Source organism: Lissotriton vulgaris, chromosome 5 (assembly GCF_964263255.1).
Source record: "Lissotriton vulgaris chromosome 5, aLisVul1.2, whole genome shotgun sequence".
Lineage (NCBI taxonomy): Eukaryota > Metazoa > Chordata > Amphibia > Caudata > Salamandridae > Lissotriton > Lissotriton vulgaris.
In genome coordinates, this window is record NC_141693.1 from 233,029,087 (window position 1) to 233,055,097 (window position 26,011).

The 26,011-nt window shown below is 46.8% G+C and overlaps 2 protein-coding genes across 2 annotated transcripts in view; both read right to left on the reverse strand.

Moving 5' to 3' along the window:
* Positions 1–26,011, reverse strand: part of NDOR1 (NADPH dependent diflavin oxidoreductase 1) — a 232,370-nt gene that overhangs the window by 131,190 nt on the left and 75,169 nt on the right. Inside the window, exons 6-7 of the mRNA XM_086921240.1 lie at positions 23,047–23,148; positions 2,646–2,864 (exon numbers count right to left, since the gene is read on the reverse strand). Coding sequence (XP_086777366.1) covers positions 2,646–2,864; positions 23,047–23,148 — 321 coding nt within the window. The remainder of the gene's footprint in view (positions 1–2,645; positions 2,865–23,046; positions 23,149–26,011) is intronic.
* On the reverse strand, positions 16,490–18,244 carry LOC147710572 (uncharacterized). Its single transcript, XM_086920029.1, has 2 exons — positions 17,797–18,244; positions 16,490–17,503 (listed from the first exon to the last, which is right to left on the reverse strand). Exons 1-2 carry the CDS (start codon positions 18,242–18,244, stop codon positions 16,671–16,673), a joined length of 1,281 nt encoding a protein of 426 aa, XP_086776155.1. The 3' UTR covers positions 16,490–16,670.

A 26,011-nucleotide genomic window follows, 5' to 3' on the forward strand; every position in this document is an offset into this window, starting at 1 on the left:
CCAGCTTCGGGCAAGGAAACTTGTTTGCTTCCACCTGGAGGGAGAGCATTTGAAACTCCCTCCAAACGGGAGCAAACACAAAGTCTGCTCCCAGCTGACAAGAGCTTTAAAAACGCTCCAACCTGTTGGGAGTAGACTTTTGATCTGTTTCCCTGCCCACACTGATGCTGGTAATGAAATAAATCAAGATATTGCTCCTGCCCCAAACTGAGCAACATAAATAGCTGCTCCCTGTGGGCCGGAGCAATGCTGGCACCTGCAGCATGCGGCCATGGGGTTCCCCCCATGGGCCCGAACGTCTTGGACCAAAATAGGCTCCCCTTAAAAAAAAGATGGGCCTCGCGGCATGCAGCCCTCTCCCCTTTAAAATACTTAACACCCTGGGGGACGGGGTCCAAAGGGTCTAATGATGCTTGGGAAGGGGGGCCAATGATGTCATCTGAGATGTCATAAATGATGTCATGGAACAAGTCATGAGTGATGTAATATGCGAAGTCATAAGCAGTGCATGACGGATGCTCAAGTGACAGATAGCTCTGCTAACGATAACCGGTGAATTTTTGTGTTTTTTAAAGTTCAAACCGTTAATGTTGTCACTGACGATGTCACCTAACTGTGACATTACTTTAACCTTTGATTTTCTCAGTGCATTTTTAAGGTCTATTTATTTTTTTAAACAATAGCATATCTTGTTATCACACTTATCTATCAAATTACTTTAACTTTTGGTTTATTCAGTGAAAAAAAAAATATATATATATATATATATATATATATATATACAAACACATACAAAGATCCATCTGTTTGAGTCACTATATATCTTCAAAAGAAATCCACAGGCACTCCCAGAGTACAAATTCATTGATTTTTAATCACTCTAACAAACGCAGTGCGGCTAAGTGCCTTTCTCAATGTTTGCAATGCAAGTAAAGTGGACACTATTTCAATACAGTTCAAGTGTTCTTATCGGAGGATGACAATCACAATCGCTCAACATTAAAAGAGGACTACATCATCGACTATTTTCACGGAGGCCAAATTGGATTCCTCAAATGCATTCACCGATTTCTATGCATCTTGACCATATTTTGTCTTACTTCATGTTTGCACACCAAATTTGGCAGAAAGCTGATTTTGGTCTAGAAAGTATGCTTTTTGTGATTTGGTGTAGTCGTTCGGTTGTTTTGGAGAAATGAAGGCTCAAACTTTAGTGTATTTCACACAGCGGAGGATATGCAGGCCCACATACTCAAGATAACATCTGATTGGCTGCCACCACATCAACTTCGATGTGGCGGCAGTCATCTTTAGGACTTCTCATCCTGAAAAAAGTTACAAATTATAAGAGGGAAGGAGTAGGTATACCTTGCCCCCTAGGCCTGGAGAGGGGAGGTCCAAGAATCTGTAGTAATTTATTTTTAAAGCACTTACCCTCACACTTTAGATTACAAAAAACTCAGAGGTGGGCCCCTGGGACCTATATTTAAGTAAAGAGATGGGGGGTGGAGCGTGGCAGCACACCTCCCCGAACCACATCTTCCATGGTGAACTGAATTGTTTAATGTTTAAAAATGTACACAACACCTTAAAATTATTTTAACTCACGCACCTCAATACACAAGTGTATTCAACTCAGTCGCCACATTACATTAACTACACCTGTCCACTCTACCATGCACTGTGTCCTCACAAAAGATTTGATTTGCAATGTCATAACTGTTCTTGTAAATGCTATTATTTTACTTTGCATAAGTGAGGTAGTATAAATCATTATAAAACAGTATAATGAGTGCTTAGAGAAAGTGTAAGTTATAGTTAATGTAGTGGGCTACTGGGTTGAATACACTGTGTATGGAGATGAAGAATTTCTAAAGTTTGTGTATTTTAAGTTATGTTTTTATAGAAAGAAAAAACAACACTTTCCTAACTATAACAAAGGTTTAACCTTTGAGTGTGTGTGTGTATGTATGTATGTATGTATGTATGTATGTATGTATGTATGTATGTATGTATATATATATATATATATATATATATATATATATATATATATATATATATATATATATATATATACACACATACACACAAACAAAGTCCTGTGAGTTTGGCTCACCACGCCATCCTCCTCCTCGGGAATATATATATTTTCCCAATCCTGGCTTAGGTTCCAATCTTTGTCTTAAAAAGGAACAAATTGTATGAGACATTTTGGTGCGCTCCACCACTGAACCAAAAACAAACAGAACCATCATTAATGCTTGGTCTACTGCAAGTGAAGATGGGCATCATACATCTATAGCATTTATACTGCCTGCAGTAGCACCTTAGAGGGCATTGAAATCACGTACAAGGGTATAACAACCATGTCTGTGAATTTAAAACCTTAAGTAATATGTGTACAAAATTGAAAGTATTGATAAAAAAAGAAATCATACACAAAAGACGACATTAATAGAAGAAGACAGACAATGCAATTCCACCATAGGAAGACTACTTTTGAGTCTTAACTAATCCCAGCAGAGACAACTGAAGAAAAAAAAGTTCACTGAGTGTTTGCTACAGTCAGTGCCCACTGGACTTGTATTTAAGAACAATGAAGGGTTTTGAAAAGTAAAACTTCAACAAAAAAAAATACTCACTGAATCCCAGAGCCGGTAATGTCAAACTCAATGAGACGCACGTCTTGGAAATGAGACTCGTCTGTCACCCTGGTGTTTGAGATCATCCGAGCAGAGAAGGGCTGCAGTTCTGAAGGGGGGGCTCCTGCTCGGTCAGTGAACAGAGCGCTGCTATCATGAACCGTTTGAAAGTTCAAGGAGGCTTCGTCCAAGTACTGAAAAGTATACTTTGGAGGCAACCTATATATCAAAAAAGGAACTAGCTACAATCAGTTTTACTCTTTACAAAGATTAGAATTAGGAGAAAAATTATTCTGATTATCAAATACGTTTTTTAAAAACAGTGTTGAGATGGGGCATTTTTTCTGATGTTAAACTTCAAAAAAAGAAATACACTGGTTGCATTTGCATCAAAAGCTTTTCTTTTATGCTATACCAAAGTAAAGTATAATATGCACATAGTCCAGGGAGTCCCAGAGGTATAGCAGAGGCTAAATTAGGTGAGTACTAACAGCTCTCTCTGTGGTAGTGTGGGCGAGCAGTTAGGCTTATCCAGAGGGTGTTAAGCATTTATTATATTCACTCACTCAAGGACGGATCTCACACTAAGTAAGACTTTTCTTGGTTCAACATATACTGTTTCCTCCATTCAAACAGCAGTTCAACATAAAACATTTTAGGAACCAGGGGCCATATGTATCAAGCCAATTTTCATTCGCAAACGCTGCGAATCGCAAAAAACAGTGTTTGCGAATGAAAATTCACTATTTCGAATGTATGATGCAAAAGTGCCTCGAAAAATGAGAATTCGCAAAAAAAAAGCGATTCCTTATTTTGCGAGCACCAAAAATCTGCGAATTTCCTAGCGATTTCTCATTTTGCGATTTCTTCGTGTGCGAAATTCGCAAACGTGACATCGCAAATCAAGAAATCGCAATGGAATGTATGAAAAAATCGCAAATTCCGGAAATTCGCAATTTACAGAATCGCAATTTCCACCAAGTAGGAGCAGGTGGTATCCAGGTGCAAACTATTTAAGGAGTCTCAGAATGCAACAGACTTTTTTCCACAATGGCTGGGCTGTACGTGATAGCCAGGAGGATGCGACTCAAAGCTGCTGCACAAAGGAGGAGACGCCTGGACAGGATATTCCGTGCGTGCATTACAATCTTCCTGCGCACTGAGGAGGACATCTACACACACTACAGACTGGATGATGACAGTATCCATGATTTAATTGAAGAACTCAAACCCTTCCTAGAACACCCTACACGCCGGACACATTCCATCCCCACTCACATCCAGGTCTTGTGCCCACTACAGCTCTTGGCATCAGGTAGTTTTCAGGGGGTGATAGCCTCAGCAGGAGGGGTGTCACAAAGTGCACTATCGCGCTTTTTCCACGCGTTCCTTGATGCCATGGTACAGAGGATGCAACACCACATTTACTTCCCAAGCACCCCACAGGCACTAGACCAGACCAAACAGGACTTTTATCAAATAGCCCAATTTCCCCACGTCATCAGATGTATAGATGGGACACACGTTGCAATATCCCCCCTCCCAGAATGAGTACGTGTTCAGGAACCGCAAATGCTACCATTCACTGAACATACAGGTGGTGTGTGATGCCAAACACATCATCACGGACATTGTTGCCAAATACCCTGGCAGCACGCGCGACTCTTACATCTTCCGCCACAGTGGTATACACCGTAGACCAGAGCTTTCCAAACTGTGTGTCTAGACACAGTACTGTGTCGCCTGCAAATTGTGGGTGTGTCACGGGCACTTAGCATATAACTGCTGCAAATTAAGAGAGGCATTCCTAGACACTCTACTCTGTGGGGGCCTGGTGATTCACAACAAGCCTCATTAACAAGTAAGGAAAATGCTACTTACCGGTATGCATCTGTTCTTGGCATGTAGGGCTGCTGACATTCATATCTTAGCATGTATCGCCGCCTAGTGTTGGGTCTGGATGATTGCACCTTGTTGTCCTGGAGTCTTCGAAGTATCACGAGATAGGTGACTACTCCCCTGGACTACAGTGCGCATGGGCATCTTCTCCATCCTCAGATTGTTTTTCCCCATTGTGGCAAAGATGGAGTATAGTAAAGTAAGAGATGGCCATGCATAAGAGAATCCTGCAGCTGCAACAGGCCCCGGGGAGGAGGGTGGGCGATAAGAATGTCAGCAGCCCTACATGCCAAGAACAGATGCATACTGGTAAGTAGCATTTTCCGTTCGAGGCATGTGGGCTGCTGAATTCATATCTTAGCAAAGACTGTATAGCAGTATCTCCTCTAGCGGTGGTCACCTGTACCAGCTGCAGCAGTCTGAAAAAGAGTTTTAAGGACAGCCTGGCCTACAGCAGCTTGCTGCTTTGTCTGCATGCGTACACAATAGTGTTTAGTGAAAGTGTGTATGGTAGACCATGAAGCTGCCCTACATATGTCTTCAAGTGGAATTTTCCCTAGGAAAGCCATGGATGCCCCCATTTTACGCGTAGAGTGTGCTTTTGGGGGAACTGTTAGAGTGCGTTCAGCTTTTTGATAACATATTTGAATGCATTTAACTATCCATCTGGCTATTCCTGATTTTGAGATGGGATTACCTTTATGTTGTGGTGAAAAAGCAACAAACAGTTGCTTTGTTTTCCTAAATGATTTAGTCCTTTCCAATTAATATAGCACAGCTCTCCTTACATCTAGTGTGTGTAGGGTTCTTTCAGCTACTGACTGTGGGTTTTGGAAGAAAACTGGCAATTCTATTGATTGATTGATATGGAAAGTGGATATGACTTTTGGCATAAACTTTGGGTTGGTCCGAAGTACTACCTTATTTGCATGAAGGGTTCTTGAAAAGTTAGTGCCTGTAGCTCACTTACTCGCCTGAGGGAGGTAATGGCAATTAAGAATACCACCTTCCATGTTAGGAATTGCAATTCACATGAATGGAGTGGTTCGAAAGGAGGTCCCACAAGTCCGGTAAGTACCACATTTAAGGAGGGATTATCCTTTTAAGACCTTCCATAAAAGCTTTGATTGGTGGTACCTTATACAGGGAAAGGTGTTGTCTGTTTTGGAGATACAGTGGAGTAGTGTGGCTCACTGGTTAGAGGGGGAGACCCAGAAGCAGAGGTCGGCCCGGGACCAGGGTTCAAATCCCGACACGGCAGGGTGTTGGGCCAATGTCAGCGGGCTCGATAAATCTCGCCTTCGGTGCCACTCTAAATATGGGTCCCACTCAGCAACTCTGGGCAACAGCTTGCTTAATCTCCACAAACGGCCCCATCAACGCCGGGGATGCCTGGCTTCACCTTGGGGGTGCCCAATAGGGGCCATCTCACAGGGAAAGCCAGGATGGGTTCCACAGCGTTATACAGCGCCAGGAAACCTACGGGTAACAGTGCGCTTTACAAGCTCAAATACATTTACATTTACATTTACATGCTGCTATAGCAGCAAGATGCAGCCTTATAGAAGAGTATGCCAGATTGCATCTGTGACAACGGATGTGGGAACCTGGCGGCTAAGTACTGGCATTTTGAGTTTTCGTTTGTGGCAAACAGATCTATCTCTGGATGCCCCCATTTTTGGAAGAATGGTTGGAGAACTTGAGGGTGAATTTCCCATTCGTGTAGCTGTTGGCTGTGTCTGCTTAACAGATCCGCTATTTGATTGTCTTTCCCTGGCAGTTGTTCTGCTAGGAGAAAAATGTTTCTTGGAATTGTCCACCTCCATATGCTCAGTGCTAAGTGGGACAGCTGTGGAGAGTGTGTTCCTCCTTGTTTCTGGATGTAGTACATGGCTGTCATGTTGTCCGTCCGGATAAACACAGCCTTGTTGTACAAGTATTTCTGGAATGCTTTTAGTGCCAGAAACAAAGTTCCCTCTAACTGTTTTCCTCTGTGTGCGGCAGTGGAGGGTCTCTGTGCGCTGCAACCATGGCTATGTGCGCCAGTAACCAAACCGGGCGTGTCTGCGGCGCCAAATGGCACACAAAAAGTTTACTTTAAAAAGTGAAAAGATGGTGCATTTTCACACATTGAGCCAAAATAAGGGTCTTAAAGGCAGTTTGCAAATTTATTGTACTGCCTGTACTTTCATTGTTGTGTCTCTGACTGCTGTTGTCTGGCTTCCCCGCTGCCTGTACGTGGTCTGTGCCCCTTTTTCTTCCCTCTGTTCCCCTGGCTGTCCCTGTGCTCTCTCTGCCCGGTCTTTCCTTCTGTACCCCTCGCTGCCCGTGTCTCTGCCCAGTTTTCCCTTCTGTTCCCCTCGCCTCGCTGCCCCGTGCCTCTCTGCCCGTTCTGCCTTCTGTTCTTAGCTGCCCCTATATTTCTGTATTCTGTATTTTGCCTCTGCGCCATTAGTTTTTTGTGCCCGTCTGCCCTCTGTGCCACTCTTTTTTGTGACCTTCTGCCCTCTGTCCCACTCGTTTTTGTGCCCTTCTGCCCTCTGTCCCACTCGTTTTTGTGCCTTTCTGCCATCTGTCCCACTCGTTTTTGTGCCTTTCTGACATCTGTCCCACTCGTTTTTGTTTTGTGTCTTTCTGCCATCAGTCCCGCTCGTTTTTGTGCCCTTCTGCCCTCTGTCCCACTCGTTTTTGTGCCTTTCTGCCCTCTGTCGCACTCGTTTTTGTGCCCTTCTGCCCTCTGTCCCACTCGTTTTTGTGCCTTTCTGCCATCTGCCCCACTCGTTTTTGTGCCCTTCTGCCCCCTGCCCCACTCGTTTTTGTGCTGCCCTCTGTCCCACTCGTTTTTGTGCCGTTCTGCCATCTGTCCCACTCGTTTTTGTGCCCTTCTGCCCTCTGTCCCTCGTTTTTGTGCCCTTCTACCATCTATCCCACTCATTTTTGTGCCCTTCTGCCCTCTGTTCCACTTGTTTTTCCGCCCTTCTGCTCTCTGTCCCACTCGTTTTGTGCCCTTCTGCCCTAGAGGAAACAGTGGCCAGAAATATTGCTAGCAATTCTAATTGGTTGATATGCAGTTTCTTTTGTTTGACTGTCCAGAGCCCTTGGACTGTGTATTGAAGTAAGTGGGCTCCCCAACCTGTCAGTGATGCGTTTGCTGTTAGTACTCCTTGTGGAACAGTCACCCCTTTGAAAGGTTTTGTGTGTTCCACAACTGCAGAGAGTTGTACGCGCGACTGTCCACCAACACTAGGTCCTTTAGTTGTTGTCCTTGAGTTTGGTTCCAGTGCCGTGCTAGGCATTCTTGCAGTGGACGCATTTGAAATCGTGCATGAGGCTGTAGACACCCAGGGCTTTCTCGACCTCCTTTCAAAATCGCGTCCTCCCCTCACGCCTGATCTCAGCACTGGCAAGCTGGCCAATGACATTTCCCACTGGCTGTTATCAGCCAGCGATGTCTTGGCCCCTTTAACTAAATTCCCTCGGTCCCGGCACAGTCACTCCCACAAGTGGTATAATTCTAGCTTGAAACAGCAACATCTTGAACTCCGCCAACTCGAGCGCAGGTGGAGAAGAGACTATTGCACCATGAGCAGGGATACCTACTTGATTGCGCGCAAGAAGTACAAGAAAGCTATTATTGCGGCCAAATCCGCACATATCACTGACAGAATTCTCTCTGCACCTATTAAATCAAAAGAGATTTTTAGAGTTATGGGGGAACTTACCACTGACACCAGGACTCTTCCCTCCCAGGCCCCCACTCAGGAATCCTGTAACATCCTCAGTTCCTTCTTTGTGGATAAAATCGTTATGATCAAGGATTCCATCTCTGCCCCTCTTCCTGACGCTGACACCACTCCCGTCCCTCACAATACTTCCTCATTCTCACATTTTCCTATCCTTGACTCCGCCACTCTAGCGAAACTTGCCACCCGGGTCAAGTCTGGCTCTCCGGACGATTGTTGTCCCCCTTCCATGTTACGTAACATCTGCTTGTCCCTCCCCGAATGTATCCTTCCTTTGTTGAACTCCTCTCTTTCCTCGGGTACGGTGCCTGGCTCTTTCAAGGAGGCCGTTCTTGTGCCCCTATTGAAGAAGCCTGGGGCTGATCCTTCGGTCCCAGCTAACTACCGACCCATTTCCCTCCTCCCCTACGTCTCCAAGATTCTGGAAGCCCATGTCACTGCTAGCCTCTCACAGTTTGTCGAAAGCTCGAACTTCCTGGAGGGTAATCAGGCCGGTTTCAGGCCCGGCCACTCCACGGAGGCAGTCATCTTGGCCGTGCTCGACACTCTGAGAGGCAACGCGGACAAGGGCACCCCCCAGGCCCTTGTACTGTTAGATCTGTCGGCCGCGTTCGACACGGTGGATCACAACATCCTCATCCGCCGTGTCGAACAAGCCGGCCTCCAGGGCCCGGCGTTGGCCTGGGTCCACTCCTTTCTGTCCGGCAGGTCTCAGTCGGTCAGTCTGGGCACCTTCCGTGGACCCAAAGTACCTTCCACCTGCGGTGTCCCTCAAGGCTCTTCTCTGTCCCCTCTTCTTTTCAATCTTTATCTTCGCCCTCTTCTTTTTTCTCTGAGGCAGTGGGACGTCACCGTCTTCAACTACGCTGACGACCTACAACTCATCTTTCCTCTCTCTACTCCCTCCGCTGTCTCCAACTTTCATGCTGTCATGTCTTACATTCTCCTCTGGATGAGTCAAAATCAGCTCAAACTGAATCCTGGAAAGACGGAGCTCCTTCTTCCAGGCAAGAGCTCCATCCATTGGGGTCCTCACTTCTGGCCCACAGGGCTTGGCCCCCCTCCCGCCCCTGTGGCATCTGTAAAGAGTCTGGGAGTTATTATTGACTCCGAACTCTCACTTAAAGCCCAGGTGGGAGCGGTGGTCTCCTCCTGTATGCATCAGCTTCGCAGGATCAGGAAGGTTGCTTATCTCCTGTCCCCCGAAGTTCTGCTCCAAGTCACCCTGGCCTTGGTCCTTTCCCGCTTGGACTTCTCAAACTCTTTATATCATGGTCTGCCCAAAACCCTGCTCTATAGGCTGCAGATCACTCAGAACCAAGCGGCACGACTGGTCTTCAGGACTCCAAAATGGCAGTCGGCCAAGCCTCTCCTTGCCAAACTGCACTGGCTCCCGGTCAATCTCAGGGCAGCCTTTAAGATCGGCTGCATAGTATTTAAATCCCTGACCGGCCCCTCTCCTAGGTTCCTGAAATCCCTCATCACTCCATATCGCCCCTCTCGCAATCTCAGATCTTCCCATCTTCATCTCCTTGCCACCCCCTCCTTCAAACTCGCGAGGGTTGGAGGTCGGAGTTTCTCACACCTTGCTCCCACACTCTGGAACTCTTTTCCTCTCTCTCTTAAATCTGCTAACTCTCTCACTCTTTTTCGTAAATCTCTCAAAACTTGGCTTTTCCCCCAATCTGGCTAATCTCTATCTGCTATCTCACTGAAATCCCAATCAGCGCCAGGAAACTCACGGTGTCAGTGCGCTCTAAAAGAACCCCCCTAACATAACATAACATGAGGGACAATGAATATGCAGGAGGCCATCATGCCTATGAGCTGCATGAACACTAGAGCTGGCAAAGAGTGTTGTGGTTGAAATTTTTGAATGAGAGTCTGCATGTTGGCTATCCTGGCTGGATTTGGATATGCTTTTGCTACTGAGGTATCTATTGTAGCCCCCAGATATTGCTGTATGCGGGAAGGCTATAGATGTGATTGTGGATAATTTATGGAAAAACCCAGGCTGTGTAGCAGCTTGAGTGTTTGAGACGTATGGCTTGCACACTGCGCGTACGAGTTGGCTTTTATGAGCCAATCGTCCAGGTATGGAAACACGTGAATGTGTTGCCTTCTGAGGTGTGCTGCTACTACTGCTAAGCACTTTGTGAAAACTCTTGGTGCTGTAGTTACTCCGAAGGGGAGAACTTTGAACTGATAATGTTGACCTTCTATTGTGAACCTGAGGTATTTCCTGTGAGCTGGATGTATAGGTATGTGAAAAAAAGCATCTTTGAGGTATAATGTAGCAAGAAAGTCGCCTTGCTGGAGTAACAGGAGTACTTGTTGTAGAGTAATCATATGTAAGTGCTCTGAGAGTATGTATTGGTTCAGAGGTCTGAGGTCCAATATTGGTCTGAGGGACCAGTCCTTTTTGGGAATAAGGAAGTATAGTGAGTACACTCCTGTTCCTTGGTGTTGAAAAGAGACTGGCTCTATGGCTCCCTTTTCTAGCATAGATGTTACCTCTTGTTGTAACAGCGTGATGTGTTCTTTGGACATAGGACGGTGTTTGGGTGGTATGTTGGGTGGAGTAGAAGTGAATTCCAGGCAATAACCATACTGGATAATTTGTCTCACCCACCTGTCTGTGGTAATTGCGTTCCAGACTGGTAGGAATTGTTTGAATCTGCCTTCGACTGGTGTTAGATGGTCTGGAGAGAGTATGAGGAAGTCACTGTTTGGCGGCAGTGGAGGCTCTGTGGTTATTGCCGCCACGTCCTCTGCCTTTGTTATTGTTGCCCCTATAACCTCCTCTGTTGGAGCCTTTGTTAAAGGAACTTTGGGTGTTGCTTTTGTATGTAGAGGAAGTCTGTGATGTGTTGCCTTGTGCGGTACCTCTGTAGGAGGAGCGACCAAAGGAACCTCTATGTTGTTGAAACTGCAGTGCGCCCATAGATTTTGCAGTTTCAATATCTTTTTTCATTTTGTCTAAAATGGTATCTACTGCGGGCCAAACAGGAAGTCTTGGTTAACTGGTTGGTTGAGGATGGTGGATTGCACCTCGTTCTTAAAACCAGAGATGCGTAGCCATGCGTGTCTGCGTAGTAATACGCTAGTATTAATGGACCTGGCTGATGTGTCAGCAGCGTCAAGCGCACATTTAATGGAAGCATTGGTTATAAATTTGCCTTCCTGTATGAGGTTGTTAGCCTGAGCTTTGAAAGGTTCTGGCAGGTGTTGCAGTAAGCCTTCAAGTTGGTCGTACTGTGCTCTATCGTAGCGAGCTAGCAGAGCCTGTCTCTTTGCAATCCTCCATGATTTAGCAGCCTGTGAGGCAACTCTTTTGCCTGAGGCTTCCAATATTTTAGACTCTTTGTCAGGAGGGGGAGCATCTCCTGTTGTTTGTGATTTAGCTCTTTTGCGAGCGTTTGCTACTACCAGTGAGTCTAAAGGCAACTGGCATTTAATATAAGAAGGGTCTGCAGGGGCCGCCTTATATTTCTTCTCAATCCTGGGATTGAGTACACGTGCTCTGGCTGGATCTTTGAATATGTCTGGCGCGTGTTTTAGTACCTCTTTCAGCATAGGAAGTGTCCTGACATTTTTCTCAGAGGTAGGAAAAGTGTCAAATAGAAAATCTTCTTCTATTGGGTCAGTGTGCATGTCGACCTTGTGGTATTTTGCTGCCCTATCTAGCAGTTGGTTAAAAACAATGATGTCGTCGGTAGGAGACGGCTTTGTAGGGTATGGGGAGGTGAGGTGTCTGGGATGGGTTGTGTGTCATATGGATCATTCTGGTCCTCCCATGTGTCATCCTGTGCATGTGGATCCTCTGGTTCATTAAAATCATCCTGAGGATCTTCCCCCATGTTATCCTCATCATTATAATCTAAATGTGTAGGAGAGTAGGGCACAAAAAGGCATATTAGGATAGAAAGGAGGAGGAGTAAAAGGCCTAGAGGCAGATGTTCCGAAGTCCTTTTTCTTTGGAGGAACAGGGGAAGGAGTGTCCGTGTCCAATGGTCTCTTTTTCCGGTAATAAACTGTAACTTTTCCAGTTTCAGGGTGTATATACAGTTTAGATTGTTCCTCAGATTCTGGATCAGGATGGAAGAGTTCTTCCTCAACTGTCCGTGGCGTTGGTGCCGATGTTTTTGGCTTACTGACTTGTTAGTGACCTTTTGGCTCGAGGGCCTTTGGTTGTGTAGTTTTTTTCGGCTCGACTGTTGCTTTGGGGTCGGTAACCTTTTTTGGTTCGATGTCCCTTGTTGGTTTCACAGTCTTTTTCGGTTCGGCGACTTTGTTTGGATCGACGACCTGTTTCGGATCGACCGGTCTTTTGGTTCGATACGTTTTTTATGCTCAACAGCTTTTTTAGGCTCAATGTTTTTGGTCGAGTCGATGACTTTTTTTGGTTCGACCGGCTTTGTGTTGTGATCCTGCTTTTGTTGATCAACACTCTTTCTAGGATCAACGGCTTTTTTTTGGGTCGGGTGTTCTTTTTGGATCGACGACCCGTTTTGGTTCGAGGCTCTTCTTCGGCTCGATAGCTTTTGACTTGATAACCTTTTTGGGTTGGGCGACCTTCTTTGGTTCGACCACCTTTTTCGGCTCCACGACCTTTGGCTTGACAACCTTTTTCGGTTCAACGACCTTTGGTTCGACAGCCTTCTTCAGTTCAACGACCTTCGGTTCGACAACCCTCTTGGGTTCGACAACCTTCTGGGGGAGGATGTTACTTGGTCTTGGGCTATCGAAAGGCTTGGATTTGGGCTTCGGAGCCAAGCCGGAAGGCGGGGCTTCTGAAGGAGCTTGTCGATCTCGGCTAAGACTTTTAGGCGATGCTTCGACCGGAGCCTTCGATTTTGGGATAAGCGGTGATGGGGGCTGTGTACTCACTGTTTGCCCCAGCGGAATCTGGTCATCGGAGTCCGACTGGTCCTCAACGATGACGATTTCTAGATCCTAGTCCGCCGGAGGTCGTGTTCATCATCGAAGATGTACTCCGGTGCCTGCCGCTGCATCTCTTGCCTAGCGGCCCGTCGAATCCGGATGGTCTTCTTCGAACGGAATTGGGCACACGCTGGGCAATTTTCTTCGTTGTGCTCCGGTGATAAGCACTTGTTGCATACTGTATGTTTGTCAGTATGCAGGAATTTGGAGTGGCATTGTGGGTACCTTTTGAACAGGCTCCTTTCCATCGACAGCAGGCCCACGTGGCATTGAAAGGCCCAACGGCCCGCGTCGACGGCCGGATCAAGATGGAAAGTTTGGTCGAGTCAAGAAGTACCGAACGAGAACAATACAGTCGAAGTCGAAGGCCTTTTAATGTAGTTTAGTTTTGGTTTCGAAGTTGGAGTAGAGGAATAACATCTGAACCCAATGGCGGAAAAAAACAATCTGAGGATGGAGAAGATGCCCATGCGCACTGTAGTCCAGGGGAGGAGTCACCTATCTCGTGATACTTCGAAGACTCTTCCAGGACAACAAGGTGCAATCATCCGGACCCAACACTAGGCGACGATCTATGCTAAGATATGAATTCAGCAGCCCACATGCCTCGAACATGGTCTTTTAAAGAACTGTGAAGTGCTCGGGTGAGGCAATGTGTGTGTGTGCCCGGGAAGCTGGAGTGAGGTGACAGAGTGTGACAGACAGAGGGCGACGGAGATAGGAAGACAGAGGGAGGGAGGGAGACAGAGAGAGAGAGAGAGAGAGAGAGGGCGACAGACAGAGGGAGACAGACAGAGGGAGGAGGGAGACCGACAGAAGGTGGAGTGAGACAGAGGGAGGGAGGGAGACAGAGGGAGGGATGGAGACAGACAGAGGGAGGGAGGGAGGGAGACAGACAGAGGGAGGGAGACAGACAGAGGGAGGGAGACAGACAGAGGGAGGGAGGGAGGGAGACAGACTAGGGAGGGAGACAGACTAGGGAGGAAGACAGACGGAGACAGACAGAGAGAGGGAGACAGAGGGAGGGAGACATACAAGAGGGAGACAAACGGAGGGAGGAGGAAGACAGAGGGATGAGACAGAGGGATGGAGACAGAGGGAGGGAGACAGAGGGAGGGAAGGAAACAAACAGAGACAAACAAAGGGAGGGAGACATACAAGAGGGAGACAGACGGAGACAGAGGGAGGGAGACATACAAGAGGGAGACAGACGGAGACAGAGGGAGAGAGAGAGAGGGAGATAGAAAGTGAGTGAGACAGAGGGAGGGAGGGAGGGAGAGAGAGGGAGATAGAGAGATGGAGGGAGACAGAGAGAGATGGGAGACAGAGAGAGAAAGAGGGAGACAGAGAGAGAGGGAGGGAGACAGAGAGGGAGGAAGACAGAGAGGGAGGGAGACAGAGAGGGAGGAAGACAGAGAGGGAGGGAGACAGAGAGAGACAGAGAGAGGGAGAGAGACAGATAGAGGCAGAGACAGGGACTAGTGGCAGAGAGACAGAGACAGAGAGGGGAACAAAGGGAGGGAGACAGGGACAGACAGAGACAGGGAGAGACAGACAGAGGCAGGGACAATGACAGACAGATAGTTGCTGAGGCAGAGGCAGAGAGACAGAGAGGGAGAGGAAGATGGAGGGTGACAGAGAGAGAGGGAGACGGAGGGTGACAGAGAGAGAGGGAGACAGAGGGTGACAGAAGGAGGGAGAGAAAGGGAGGCAGAGAGAGGGAGGCAGAGAAAGGGAGGCAGAGAGAGGGAGACAGAGAGAGGGAGACAGAGGGAAGGAGATAGAGGGAGACACACAAGAGGGAGAGACAGACAAGAGGGGTAGACAGACAAGCGGGAGACAGACAAGAGGGAGGGAGACAAGAGGGAGGGGGACAAGGGGCAGGGAGACAGAGGGAGAAAGACAGAGGGAGGGAGACAGAGGGGGAGGGAGACAGAGGGGGAGGGAGACAGAGAGAGAGGGAGAGAGAGGGAGGAAGGGAGAGACAGAGACAGAGGGAGACAGACAAGAGGGAGACAGACAAGAGGGAGACAGACGAGAGGGAGAGAGAGAGGAAGGGGGAGAGAGGGGGAGAGGGAGAGGGAGAGAGGAAGAGAGGGGGAGGAAGAGAGGGGGAGACAGAGAGGGGGAGACAGAGAGAGAGGGAGAGAGAGGGAGGAAGGGAGAGACAGAGAGGGAGGTAGAGGGATGGAGACAGAGAGAGGGAGACAGAGAGAGGGAGACAGACAAGAGGGAGACAGACGAGAGGGAGAGAGAGGGAGAGCGAGAGAGAGAGGGAGAGGGAGAGAGGGGGAGACAGAGAGAGAGAGGGAGAGAGACAGGGGACGGGAGAGACAGAGAGGGAGGTAGACGGAGGGAGAGGGAGACAGAGAGAGGAAGGGAGACAGACAGAGACAGAGACAGGGACAGGGGCAGACAGATAGAGGCAGGGACAGACAGATAGAGGAAGGGGCAGAGAGAGGGAGACGGGGAGACTGAGGGAGAGGGAGAGAGAGGGAGACGGAGGGAGAGGGAGAGAGAGGGAGGGAGACAGAGAGAGAGGGAGGTAGACAGAAGGAGGGAGAGAGGGAGGAAGAACATTTTCTTCTGGGGAGAACCCCCCTCCGAACTCTCCTTCGGTGGTTTAGGCTCGCTCGCTATGCTCGCTCGTTACACTGACTTAATGTGTTCCAAAATGATGCATCTCCAAAAAGTGTGACACTAACATGAAAAGTTTGGAAAGCTGTGCCGTAGACTCACAAGAGGGAAGTTTGGCGAGGGATATCTACTAGGTAAATGCATTTGAACAGAGGCCACAATTGTTAAGGATAGCATGTGCAGGACAGTGTTTAACCATAACCATCCTACCCCACCGGTGACAGTGCATATGCTGTACGGGATTTCATACTGACGCCCTACCTGTATCCTGCCAATGCTGGGGAGCGGTGATACAACAGAGCACACATAGCAACCAGAGGCACCATTGAACGTACATTTGGGATACTGAAGAGCAGATTCAGATGCCTCCACAAGAGCGGAGGGGCACTACAATACAGCCCCCAGACCTGTAGTGGTAGCATGTGCCATACCGCACAATATCTCCACCAGGAAAGGCACACCAGTGGAGGTCAGTGAATCGGATTCCTCAGACGTGGAGGGGTCTGGCCCAGGACGTATGCCAGTTGGTGTAGCTGGTTCAGCAGCTGGACGCCAGAGGCGAGATGAGATTACACGCAACTATTTCTAGGTAAGAAAATATGACACAATGCCAGATCTCATGTGTGCGACTGTGTTTAATTCCTTAACTGCAGGATCAATTTTGTCACACAGCCTGAATGCCAACCAATCACACTCCATATTTCCTGCACATGTTAAAGTTACAGTGCAAGTCTGTAAACAGGAGGTAGTGTACAAGTCATGTGGCTAGCTGCACCCTTCCAGTGGTCACAAACTTTGCACCTCACATGCGGTGCTGGTGAGATGAACCCCCTGTTGGTGGTTGCACAGTGTCCACCTCATTAGGCATGGTATGCTGACTGTTTCGGCCACTACGGCGCCTCTCCATGATGGGTGGGGGGGTGGTGCTGCTCCACCCTGACAGTGCGTCCTCTTCAGTGGGAGTTAGGACTCCTGGCCCAGTTGTACGCATTGCCCGCAGCTCGTCTACAGCAGCTGTAACCTGCACCAGTGCCCTAGCTACGTCCTGGCTACCGTATGCCAACTCGCGCTGCATGAGTATGCTGCGCCTGGAGAGGACATTGGTGGCAGAGGCCAGGCAGTTCATGGCCCGTGTGTAGAGGTCCATGCGCTGCAAATCTCGGCCCCTTGCAGCACGGTCTGCTCTTAGTTCTTCACAGAGTGCCTGCAGGGCACCCGTCAGTCCACCCGTCATGCCCCTGAAGCCTGCTCTCACTTCTCTCCTTAAAGATTTTATGTTTTTTGCTTGCAAGCGCTGCACCTGCAACATATGCATCACCAGGCCGGCAAAGACTGTTCCCTCCCCCGGATCTGCAGCACTGCTGGGTGTGCGAGGTCTGGTTGTGCTTTGTGGGAGTTGCTCTGCACGTGCACGGACTTGTTGCTGTGGCTGTGTTGGCTCTGGGTGCACATTGACGTCGCTGTCCTCGGCCTCGCCCTCCAATGGGGGTAGTGGTCTGACTACATGTCTCCTGCGTTGCTTCGGAGGGATGACGGGGCTGCCCTCCCCATCTGTGTTCTCCTCATGCCCAGCATCTGCTAAGTTTGGACTTTCGGCCAGTGTCCCACTGCCTGTAGGCTGAGTTCCAGATGGTGCTGTGGATGTAAATGCATACATTCATTAACTGTTCTCACTTGCACTTGGCAATTAATACATTTCACTGTTTGGGGTTACAAGTGACATGTACTTTCCTTTCCTGACGTTCACATGCAATTGGGGACTGGCTGGGTGACAAGGCACCACTTCACAGTTCATGTTACTACATCTACCATAATGCATTGCTGTGTGTGCCTGTGTACCTGCTCTGGACTACAAATTTACTCCTGCCCCTAGGTCGATGCTGGGGGGTGTTTGGGGGGTGTCAGGGGTGGGATGGCATGCTTCTTACCTGGTCCTGGTACTTGTTGCTCGGAGCTGTCGAGATCAGCCACGCCCATGACACTTTCTGGTTGCAGTGTCCCCTCCACCAGTTCCTCCAGAGGTGTAGAGTCAGAGACTGTTGAGGTCCCTCCACCGGTGTTCCTGGACTGCTCCAGCCTGGCAGCCAACTTCTCCTTCGAGTGCTGGCGCAGATCGTACCATCGCTTTCTCAGTTCATCGACACTCCTGTGTGTCACCCCCACTGCATTGACTTTCAGCTGGATTTCAGCCCAAATGCGCCTCTTGCGAGTTTCCGGCACCCTCAATGATTTTTTTCCAAATAGTAGCTCAAGGCTGAGCACCATTTCCTGGATTAATACCTCCAACTCTGAAAATTTCTGCTTTCTCTTCCTTGCACCTTCACTCTGCTGCTGCTGCTGAGTTTCCTGGCTGGCCATGTCTCCAGTTTCAGCCATTCTGTAGAAAACTGCACAGTTGCCTCTCCACCACTCCTTCTCTCTGACTGTGACTCAGCAACTCAGGTACAGCATGGGTAGTCACACTTCCTGGTTGTGATGTCATCAAGCTGCACCCAAGTTTCCGATTGGCAGATTTGCGAAATTCGCAAAATTGCGATTTTTTCCGTTAAGAAATCGCAAAATTGCGATTTTTTCCGTTAAGGAATCGCTATTGGGAATCTCGCAATTAAATAGCGATTTTTACCGAATCGCTATTTAATTGCGATTTATACATACATACCAATTTGCGATTCTGAGTTTGCGATTCGCTAAAAATCGCTAATTCAGAATCGCAAATGGGTACCTTCATACATATGGCCCAAAATTTTATAACATGGGCTTCTAAGGGAGAAAAATGGTTATTGGTTTTACAGGTAAGTAATGGACTTACGAGTGGGAGTTTTGGGTTTTAGAATCAAGGTTCCCCAAGGTCTAGGTAGACACTCAAATTGCACTACCAGCAGAATTGGGGAAGCCGGGTGCAGAGTCCAGGGGACAAATATTAGCTAAAGGGGCTATGGGGACCTTCGGTCAGGTACTGCTTACGAGCAGGCCCCTCAGGTGTGGGAGCAAAGCTCCTGGGGTTATGGTCAGCCCTGCAGGGGCCAACCATCAGAAAAGGAGATGCACCACCAACTGCACTGGGGCGGCTGGGTGCAGAGTGCAGGGGCCCAATATTAGCTAATGGAGCTAAGGGGGCCTTGGGTCAGGGACGAATTACGAGTAGGCCACCCGGGTGTGGGAGCAAACCTCCTGGGGTTATGGTCAGCATTGCAGGGGCCAAGAATCAGAACAGGAGATGCACCACCAGCTCTCGAAGCTTGAGGGAGGTCGAGGTACACCAGATCCCTGGTCAGATTCGCTGGGGAGACCTCCTCGTGGTATTTGGCCACTCAAACTCTAGCCGGGGGCGTCGGATACTGAGTGGTGCAGAATAGCAGAGCCACCTGGTTCTGGATTCTGTGGGTGAGACTTGGCTTGAGCAAATCTGGTGCTCAAGGGAGATAGAGTCGGTCAGATGAGGGCAGAGCAGGTCCTCCGGGCTCAGGGGGTTTCTGGCTGATGGACTCGTCGGGTTTCTCGCTGTAGGCAGGTTAAAGGCAGAACGGGCCAGTAGGGCTGGGGCAAAAGCAGCAGGTGTTCTCTTCTTCCTGGGTCAGCACGGCTCTTCGGTCCTTCTTCTTTCTTCCTCGAATCGGAAGAGGCAAAGTTCGGGTTTGCTCCTAAATACTAAATTTAGGAGCGTTAAAGGGGTGTGCAGATCGGGACCGATGGGTCCCTTCCTTGAGGTGGGTACAACCCTATCCATGCCAGCCTCCAATGCGCGGGGGGCATGATCCTCTCCCTAATAGATTGAGCCCCCTCATCTTCAAGATGGAGGAGACTGAGATGTGTGCTTCACCTCGCCTCCTCCACCTGAGGGGTGGGGTTGGCAAAGGTTTCCTGCTGATTCTCCTGCTCAAAGTCAGGGAGCAGAACCGGTGGGAGCAAGTTGGCGGGGACAGCAAAAGGCAGGTACAGCTTCCAAAGGTGGCAGGCCCTTGAAGCCTCCCCTTTCGTGGAACCAACTCATCCTGGGGGAGGCGGCATGACACCTCTGCCAAGGATGGGCTTTGTTTCTGGACCCAGAGAGCGGAGGCTCTCTACCCAGGGGTCCAGAAACCTGTCTGGTGGTGGGATATGGCGGTCAGCCATTCAGGAACCACACCAGGGCTGAACATTTTTCAGGGGGCAAATCTAAGATGCCCTCTGAGTGCATTTTACATTAAATCTCATACTGGGATCAATGTGGGTTTAATGTACTGAGAAGTTTGCTTCCAAACTTCCCAGTTTTTAGTAAAGTCATTATGGAGCTGTGGAGTTCGTAATGACCAACTCCCACACCATATACTGATTATGGCTTTGCTCTGCTTACAATGTCCAAGAATGGATTTAGACACTGTACGGGTACAGGGCTCATGTTACTGTAACCTCACCCGAGGGCTAGTGCACCCTGCTAGAGGGTGACTTACCTAGGCCTCAGACAGTGGGTTGCAGGCAAGGTACACAGGGATGAGTGCCATGTCGACTGTTTGCTTCTCTCTGCACCAAAACACAGAGCCTGCAATGGCAGTGTGTTGGTATGAAGGGACAGGGCCTGTAAGGGTGGCCCAATAGGTGCTTCAGCCTTTAGAGGCCTTCCCTGGTCACAGTGCCCTGGGTACCCATGGTACATTCTCTAAGGGACTTACCTGTGGACAGAGATGTGCCAATTGTGGGTACAAAGGTACAGTCTTGGGAAAGAACACAGGTTTTGGGTACCGGATTGGCAGAGACCCAGGGCACATGAAGTCAGGGTGCATCAGATGCCAGGCAAAAAGTGGGGGGTAATCGTGCAAAAAGGGGGACTTTCCTACACATGTGATACAAACACAACTAAAGCACCACCATTTAACTGATCTCAACCACATGGGATGCATGTTACAAAAGTAAGGCTCAAAAGTACCATGAAGCACTATAGCCCAGTGCATAGTCCACAATGAGCAACAAAGAACTAGCAACTCGTCTGATGAGAGTACAGCAGGAAAGTAACAGTTTGCTATCTCCACGGCTATTCTAAGAAACTTCATATGCTGTGTTTCACAGAATGTTACCACCACACGGCCTGAACCACAACAACTGCCTAGTATAGAATCTGTGCATAGGAGGGGTAATCTCTAGACGGAGCCCCATGAATGATGGAGCTTGTAACACTGCAGACTGTTTCCTCTATTTTTGCAAAGCCTCACTCTCCGTTTAAATATTGTTTTTTCTTTCATGGTGTCTCAATCCTAAGGTCATCCAACAAGGAACATAACACATCAGTTTTATCCTGAACTCCTGTTGGAATAAGAAAGAGCACTCAAATAATAGGACATATGTAATTTCATTTACGAAAGTTAAAATTTAATAATTTAAAAGTTTACTTTTTGAGAATTCTAAACTTTGTTACATCCCCCCAGCACCGTTTCAGCGGTAAAAGTAGCTTTCCCACAGCTCCCGTTCAGCCCCAAGGATAGCCAGAACAACACTGCACTCGACTCCACGGGCCAGGTAAAATTTAACTGACTGTCGTGGCTTGGTCCTGGGACCCGCATCACCTTTACCCTGTAACAGTACAATGAAACTCGAACTGCAAGTGACCGATTGTCACTAATGGTTTTTCCCACTGACCACAATGATAAACTTGCACTGTATTATTTTGCACTGATTTGATATTGCTTCAAAAATCTATAACTCCGGTTATTTGTGTGCTATTCCATTCATTCTGGTGTCTTAATTAAGATAATATGAAATGGTGTCAGATTTTTCTTGAGTCATCTCAATTACTTATAGTCCATGTTGGTTCTCTGAAATGCTTAACACAATGTTCCTCTAATAAAGCCTGACTGCTCTCTGCCACACTACTAGGACTGAGCCAAGGATTTATTAGTGTGAATCCAAGGACCATCTTTGAGATTTGTAACAGTAGTGCATGGTGAAACCTAACCAGCATCCCATAATACTCCACCTTCGTACAGATAGCATACAAAAAGCTGTCCTCGTCCTAAATTTCTCGCCCACGCCATAGGCGCTGGAAGTGGGAAAGTAAGAAGTGCTGAATAACCCCCATAATAACCATGCTAGAGTTCAGAAGTGAATGAGCAATAAACAGGCCTTTGCATTTTGTTTTTTTTCTTGTCATATTTGCTGTGCATTTAAAGACAGAAGTCAAATATTAGGCTTTCTCTTCCAATGAGGTTGGTGTCTTTCTCTGACTGCAAAGCAAGAACATTTCTGTGGCAATCTTGTTGGGTACTGGTGGGGTGGAAAGAAAAGGTTGTGGGGTGTTATTTTTTTCTAGCACATAACAACATCTAAATACCAGTGAATGAACTTTACAAATATTTCAGAATATAACAGAATTAGGAAAGCCCAAATTAAGGCATATTTTTTGAAAATCTGAAGTGTGGTGGAAACAAATATTTTAGAATGATCAAAACAAATAAATGCAGTAGGTGATGCCGATTTACACACCTTATTGTTTGTGCACTGTAAAGTTTTATGTCTGTGAAAACATAATGGTATTTTCGAATGAAAATGTGTTGTCTGTAATGGTAGTGAACTACCAGAGCATGCATACTTCACTGGACGAGACTCCACTATACTCCACTCTACTCCTTTCTATGCCACTGTACTCTATTCCACTCTATGCCCATCTACTCTATCCCACTCAACTCTATGCCACTCTACTACTACACCACTCCCCTCACCTGCCAACTACTCTACAACACTCTTTTCCACTCTGCGAAACTCTTCTCCATTCTACTGTCACTCCACTCCGCACCACTCTATACTACTCCCCTCTACACCACTCCACGCCACTTTACTCCACTCTACATCACTCCACACTTTTCGCTACTCCACTAAATGATACTCTACTTTGTTTGTATGCGGAATACTGTAAACCCTGCCTGTATCTCCAGGTGTCTTGCTCATATTGTGAGCTAGAAGTGTACAAAGGTCTATTTTATACTAATTTATAAGTCCTATTTTCCATTTTTACATATACAACCTCAAGTGTACTTTGGAAAAAACACTGAAAAAATTCTCAATTTTAAACATATAAAATATATCTTTGTGCAACATAAATAAGCTTTTCACTCCAATTATGAAGCCAGGTCTATTGTGCTTGTTAAAATAGAAATAATATACTATTTGAAGAAAGAAGCCGTAAAGACATAGGTATAGTACACACTCACGTGATGTCATTGGGTATGATGGTTAGTCCATGGGTGAGAGGGTAAAGAGAGAGGGCCTTTTGCCACAGGTCCTGAAGCCAAGGGTCTATGATTGCATCTGGTCTGTAGAAGACAACAACAGACATGAATAATGGCACTAAGTGTCTCAATATGGACAAACCTCAACATTAATTTTCTTTAAAACATTTAGAAGACAACAAACTTGTTACCACAATAAGAACCATATTCCAGATCTAAAAACTTTGAAAGACAAAGACTGTGTTGGTAATTTTCCACACTTTTTAAGTGGGATTGAGTGAATGACATATCAGAGTCTCCAAGGACATTCCTGCATCCGGTCCTTTGCTAGGACACCCTATAAGCACTCCCCAAGGTAAGATGGTGACCAGATTTGCAAGCATCACTGTGTCGTATTCATTCTTCTACACGTGTCTATGGAATAGGGTGAGCCTGGCAGGGCATCTCTCACAAGAGTGTGGTGCTATGCTAGGGGCCTTCCAGGGAAAAGAGCAACCTTGCTTAGTAGCACCTACTGATGGATAGTCACCTTGTCCCTTTCGTTGATCTCCTCTTCCATGCATGTCCCTTCCTTTGTCCTCTCACTGACATCTCCAGAGAAAACGCTGCAATCCAGTTGAGTCACCTTCTTTCCGATGTGGTTACAGGCTTTCCATGATGTTATCCTGTTGAATTCGGAAATTTCATTTGTGAGGCCTGGAGGAATTTTGGGGCCTGGGTCCCTAAAATGAGCCAGGCATGAGGTTGTCTAGTTAGATTCTCTAACTGTTTTTTTTCCTAAATTGGGCAAAGAAGTCTAAGGCAGACTGGGGAGGCTTGTCCTCCAAATTGTCGCCATTAAACAGGAGAGCCATAGGGAGGCATGATATGAGAAGTGATGTTAGAGGCCTCAGATCCTTGTTTTAGTTTTAGTCAACTTCTTGCGACCAGCTAGATTATGGATTGGGAGTTAGAAGTCATTTTGGTGCGATGAGGTCCTATTGGCTCTGGTACGATTTGTGTGTTCTATATTAGTTAGATTACACAATTCAGGGCACCAAATAATAATATATACTTTGGAAGGAAGGAATCACCTGTGAAAAATTAATTCAGGGGAATCTGCCCTTGAATCCCTTATTTGCACGCATGACAGAAAGGATCCATCAAGATGCTACTCTTTGTGTATGGAAGCCTATCAGCGAATGGTCCAAGGACCACTCCTAGGACAAGCACTTACCAAGCTCCAATCTGTCTGAACATACTGCTTCAACAACAGTACATGCCACATCTGCACCTAGGTGTTAAACTAGAAATTGCAGATATGTGCATTAGAAACGTAGCCATTTTTTATCACTGATTTTCTTTGTGGAAAAAGTAGCAATGTTAGAGAAAATTATGTCCATAGTGATTCCGGTACTTATTGCTCTGCGTTCTACTGAAATATTTGAAAAGGTCTGACCAGGCAGAACCCGAAAAATAATTCCCCCACTTTCTCTTGTTTTGTGCAAAACCTTCTTGTGGAAAACCAGCTGATCCAGTCCAGTATTAACAGTTCTATTTCTGTGGGCCGTATAATACTGGGAGAGAGACAGTGTATGCTAGACCAGACTTCAACCAAAAAAGCAGCATATACATTTCTGGCCAAAAGTTGCATCTTTACAGAACGATGTTTCCACCAACTAACGGTTACGAAAGGCATGTAGGGCCCTTTAAATCTATATAATGATAGCGTGTCTCTGGGAAGCCTTTGGCGCTGCCCGGCTCCTGTGCACTGAATGTGAAGTCTTGAATAAAATTACAAACATCTTGTGTTGCAGATTTAGATTTGCAAGAAACTAGCCATCAGACAATTGTAGCCTTTGCTGCTTATTGCCTGTTTCAGGACCTCCAAGGGTAATAAAAAGATAACCAACGTAAAAGTAGTTCTTTTTTCCTGGCATAATTTAATAACCATAGCAATGTATCGGTTCTCTATAATTGCCTCAGCAGAGGAAAAAAATAGGTCTTAGTTGGAAATTTGGAAAAATGATTTTGTTGTTCATTAGACATTCTGTAAAACGTTTGTAATAAAGATGGGACAGTTCCCAGGAACCACATTATACTTATGGAATATAAAATATGTTTTCTGGAGATGGAGATTGTGGCTCACCAACCTTTTAAGCTGAAGTCACGTCAACGAATATGGCTGATTTTCATGTCACAGGTTAAAATGGTTTATGTATGAAAAAGGCAAGGACAGAATTCAGGTCCTATTATTGATCAACATTCTTGATTAGATGGTGCAACTGGAGAAGACACTCAAAGTGATTCATGTGTAGCTTATTTTTCAAATTAAAACATTTCTATGTAAATTAAGCAATAGCTGGGATATTTTGTGTAGAAAAATTTGCTCTGATTACTAGTTGCACCAAATGTCTCAGGAATGTTTAGACCAAGATGAGAAAGGACTGCAGACAAATTAAGTTATATTTAGAAGGCCCAAAGCAATTTGCTCTTATGCCTAATCTTAGTAGGATTTTGCAAGGAAGCTCCCCAGTTCAGCAATGGTACCATGGTGTGGAAGTCTGCCGATTTAGGAGATCTTGAACCTAGGGTTCTTCTTGAAAGCTGTTGTTGAGAACACCATCTATCTTGGTAAATGGGGCTGTGAAAACAATCTCCAACTTCCTGGCATTCTTTAACATCCCTAAAAACCTATAATTCAGAGGAGTTGGGGGAAATGAAGAGCCTCTCATAGGGACTCTCTCCAACTCTCATGAGGCAAACAGGTCTTTCTGGGGAAATTGCAGGTTGCTGAAGATGGACTGAATGAATGACTGATTTGTTTGCCTTAAGTATGGATCATGTGATCATTTTTTATAGCATATGTCTGGATAAATTTTTTCCAATTTACATAGCTGACAGGTGGAAGTTTTATAGTACCAGTACCGCTGCTGAATAAAACCAATTCCCGCCGTGCTCCTTCAAA

Coding starts and splice junctions, on each gene's coding strand:
- LOC147710572 (XM_086920029.1), bottom strand. CDS start 18,244: ATGGCTGAAACTGGAGACATGGCCAGCCAGGAAACTCAGCAGCAGCAG. Junction 17,504..17,796: donor GCAACAAGTACCAGGACCAG/GTAAGAAGCATG, acceptor TTACATCCACAG/CACCATCTGGAACTCAGCCT.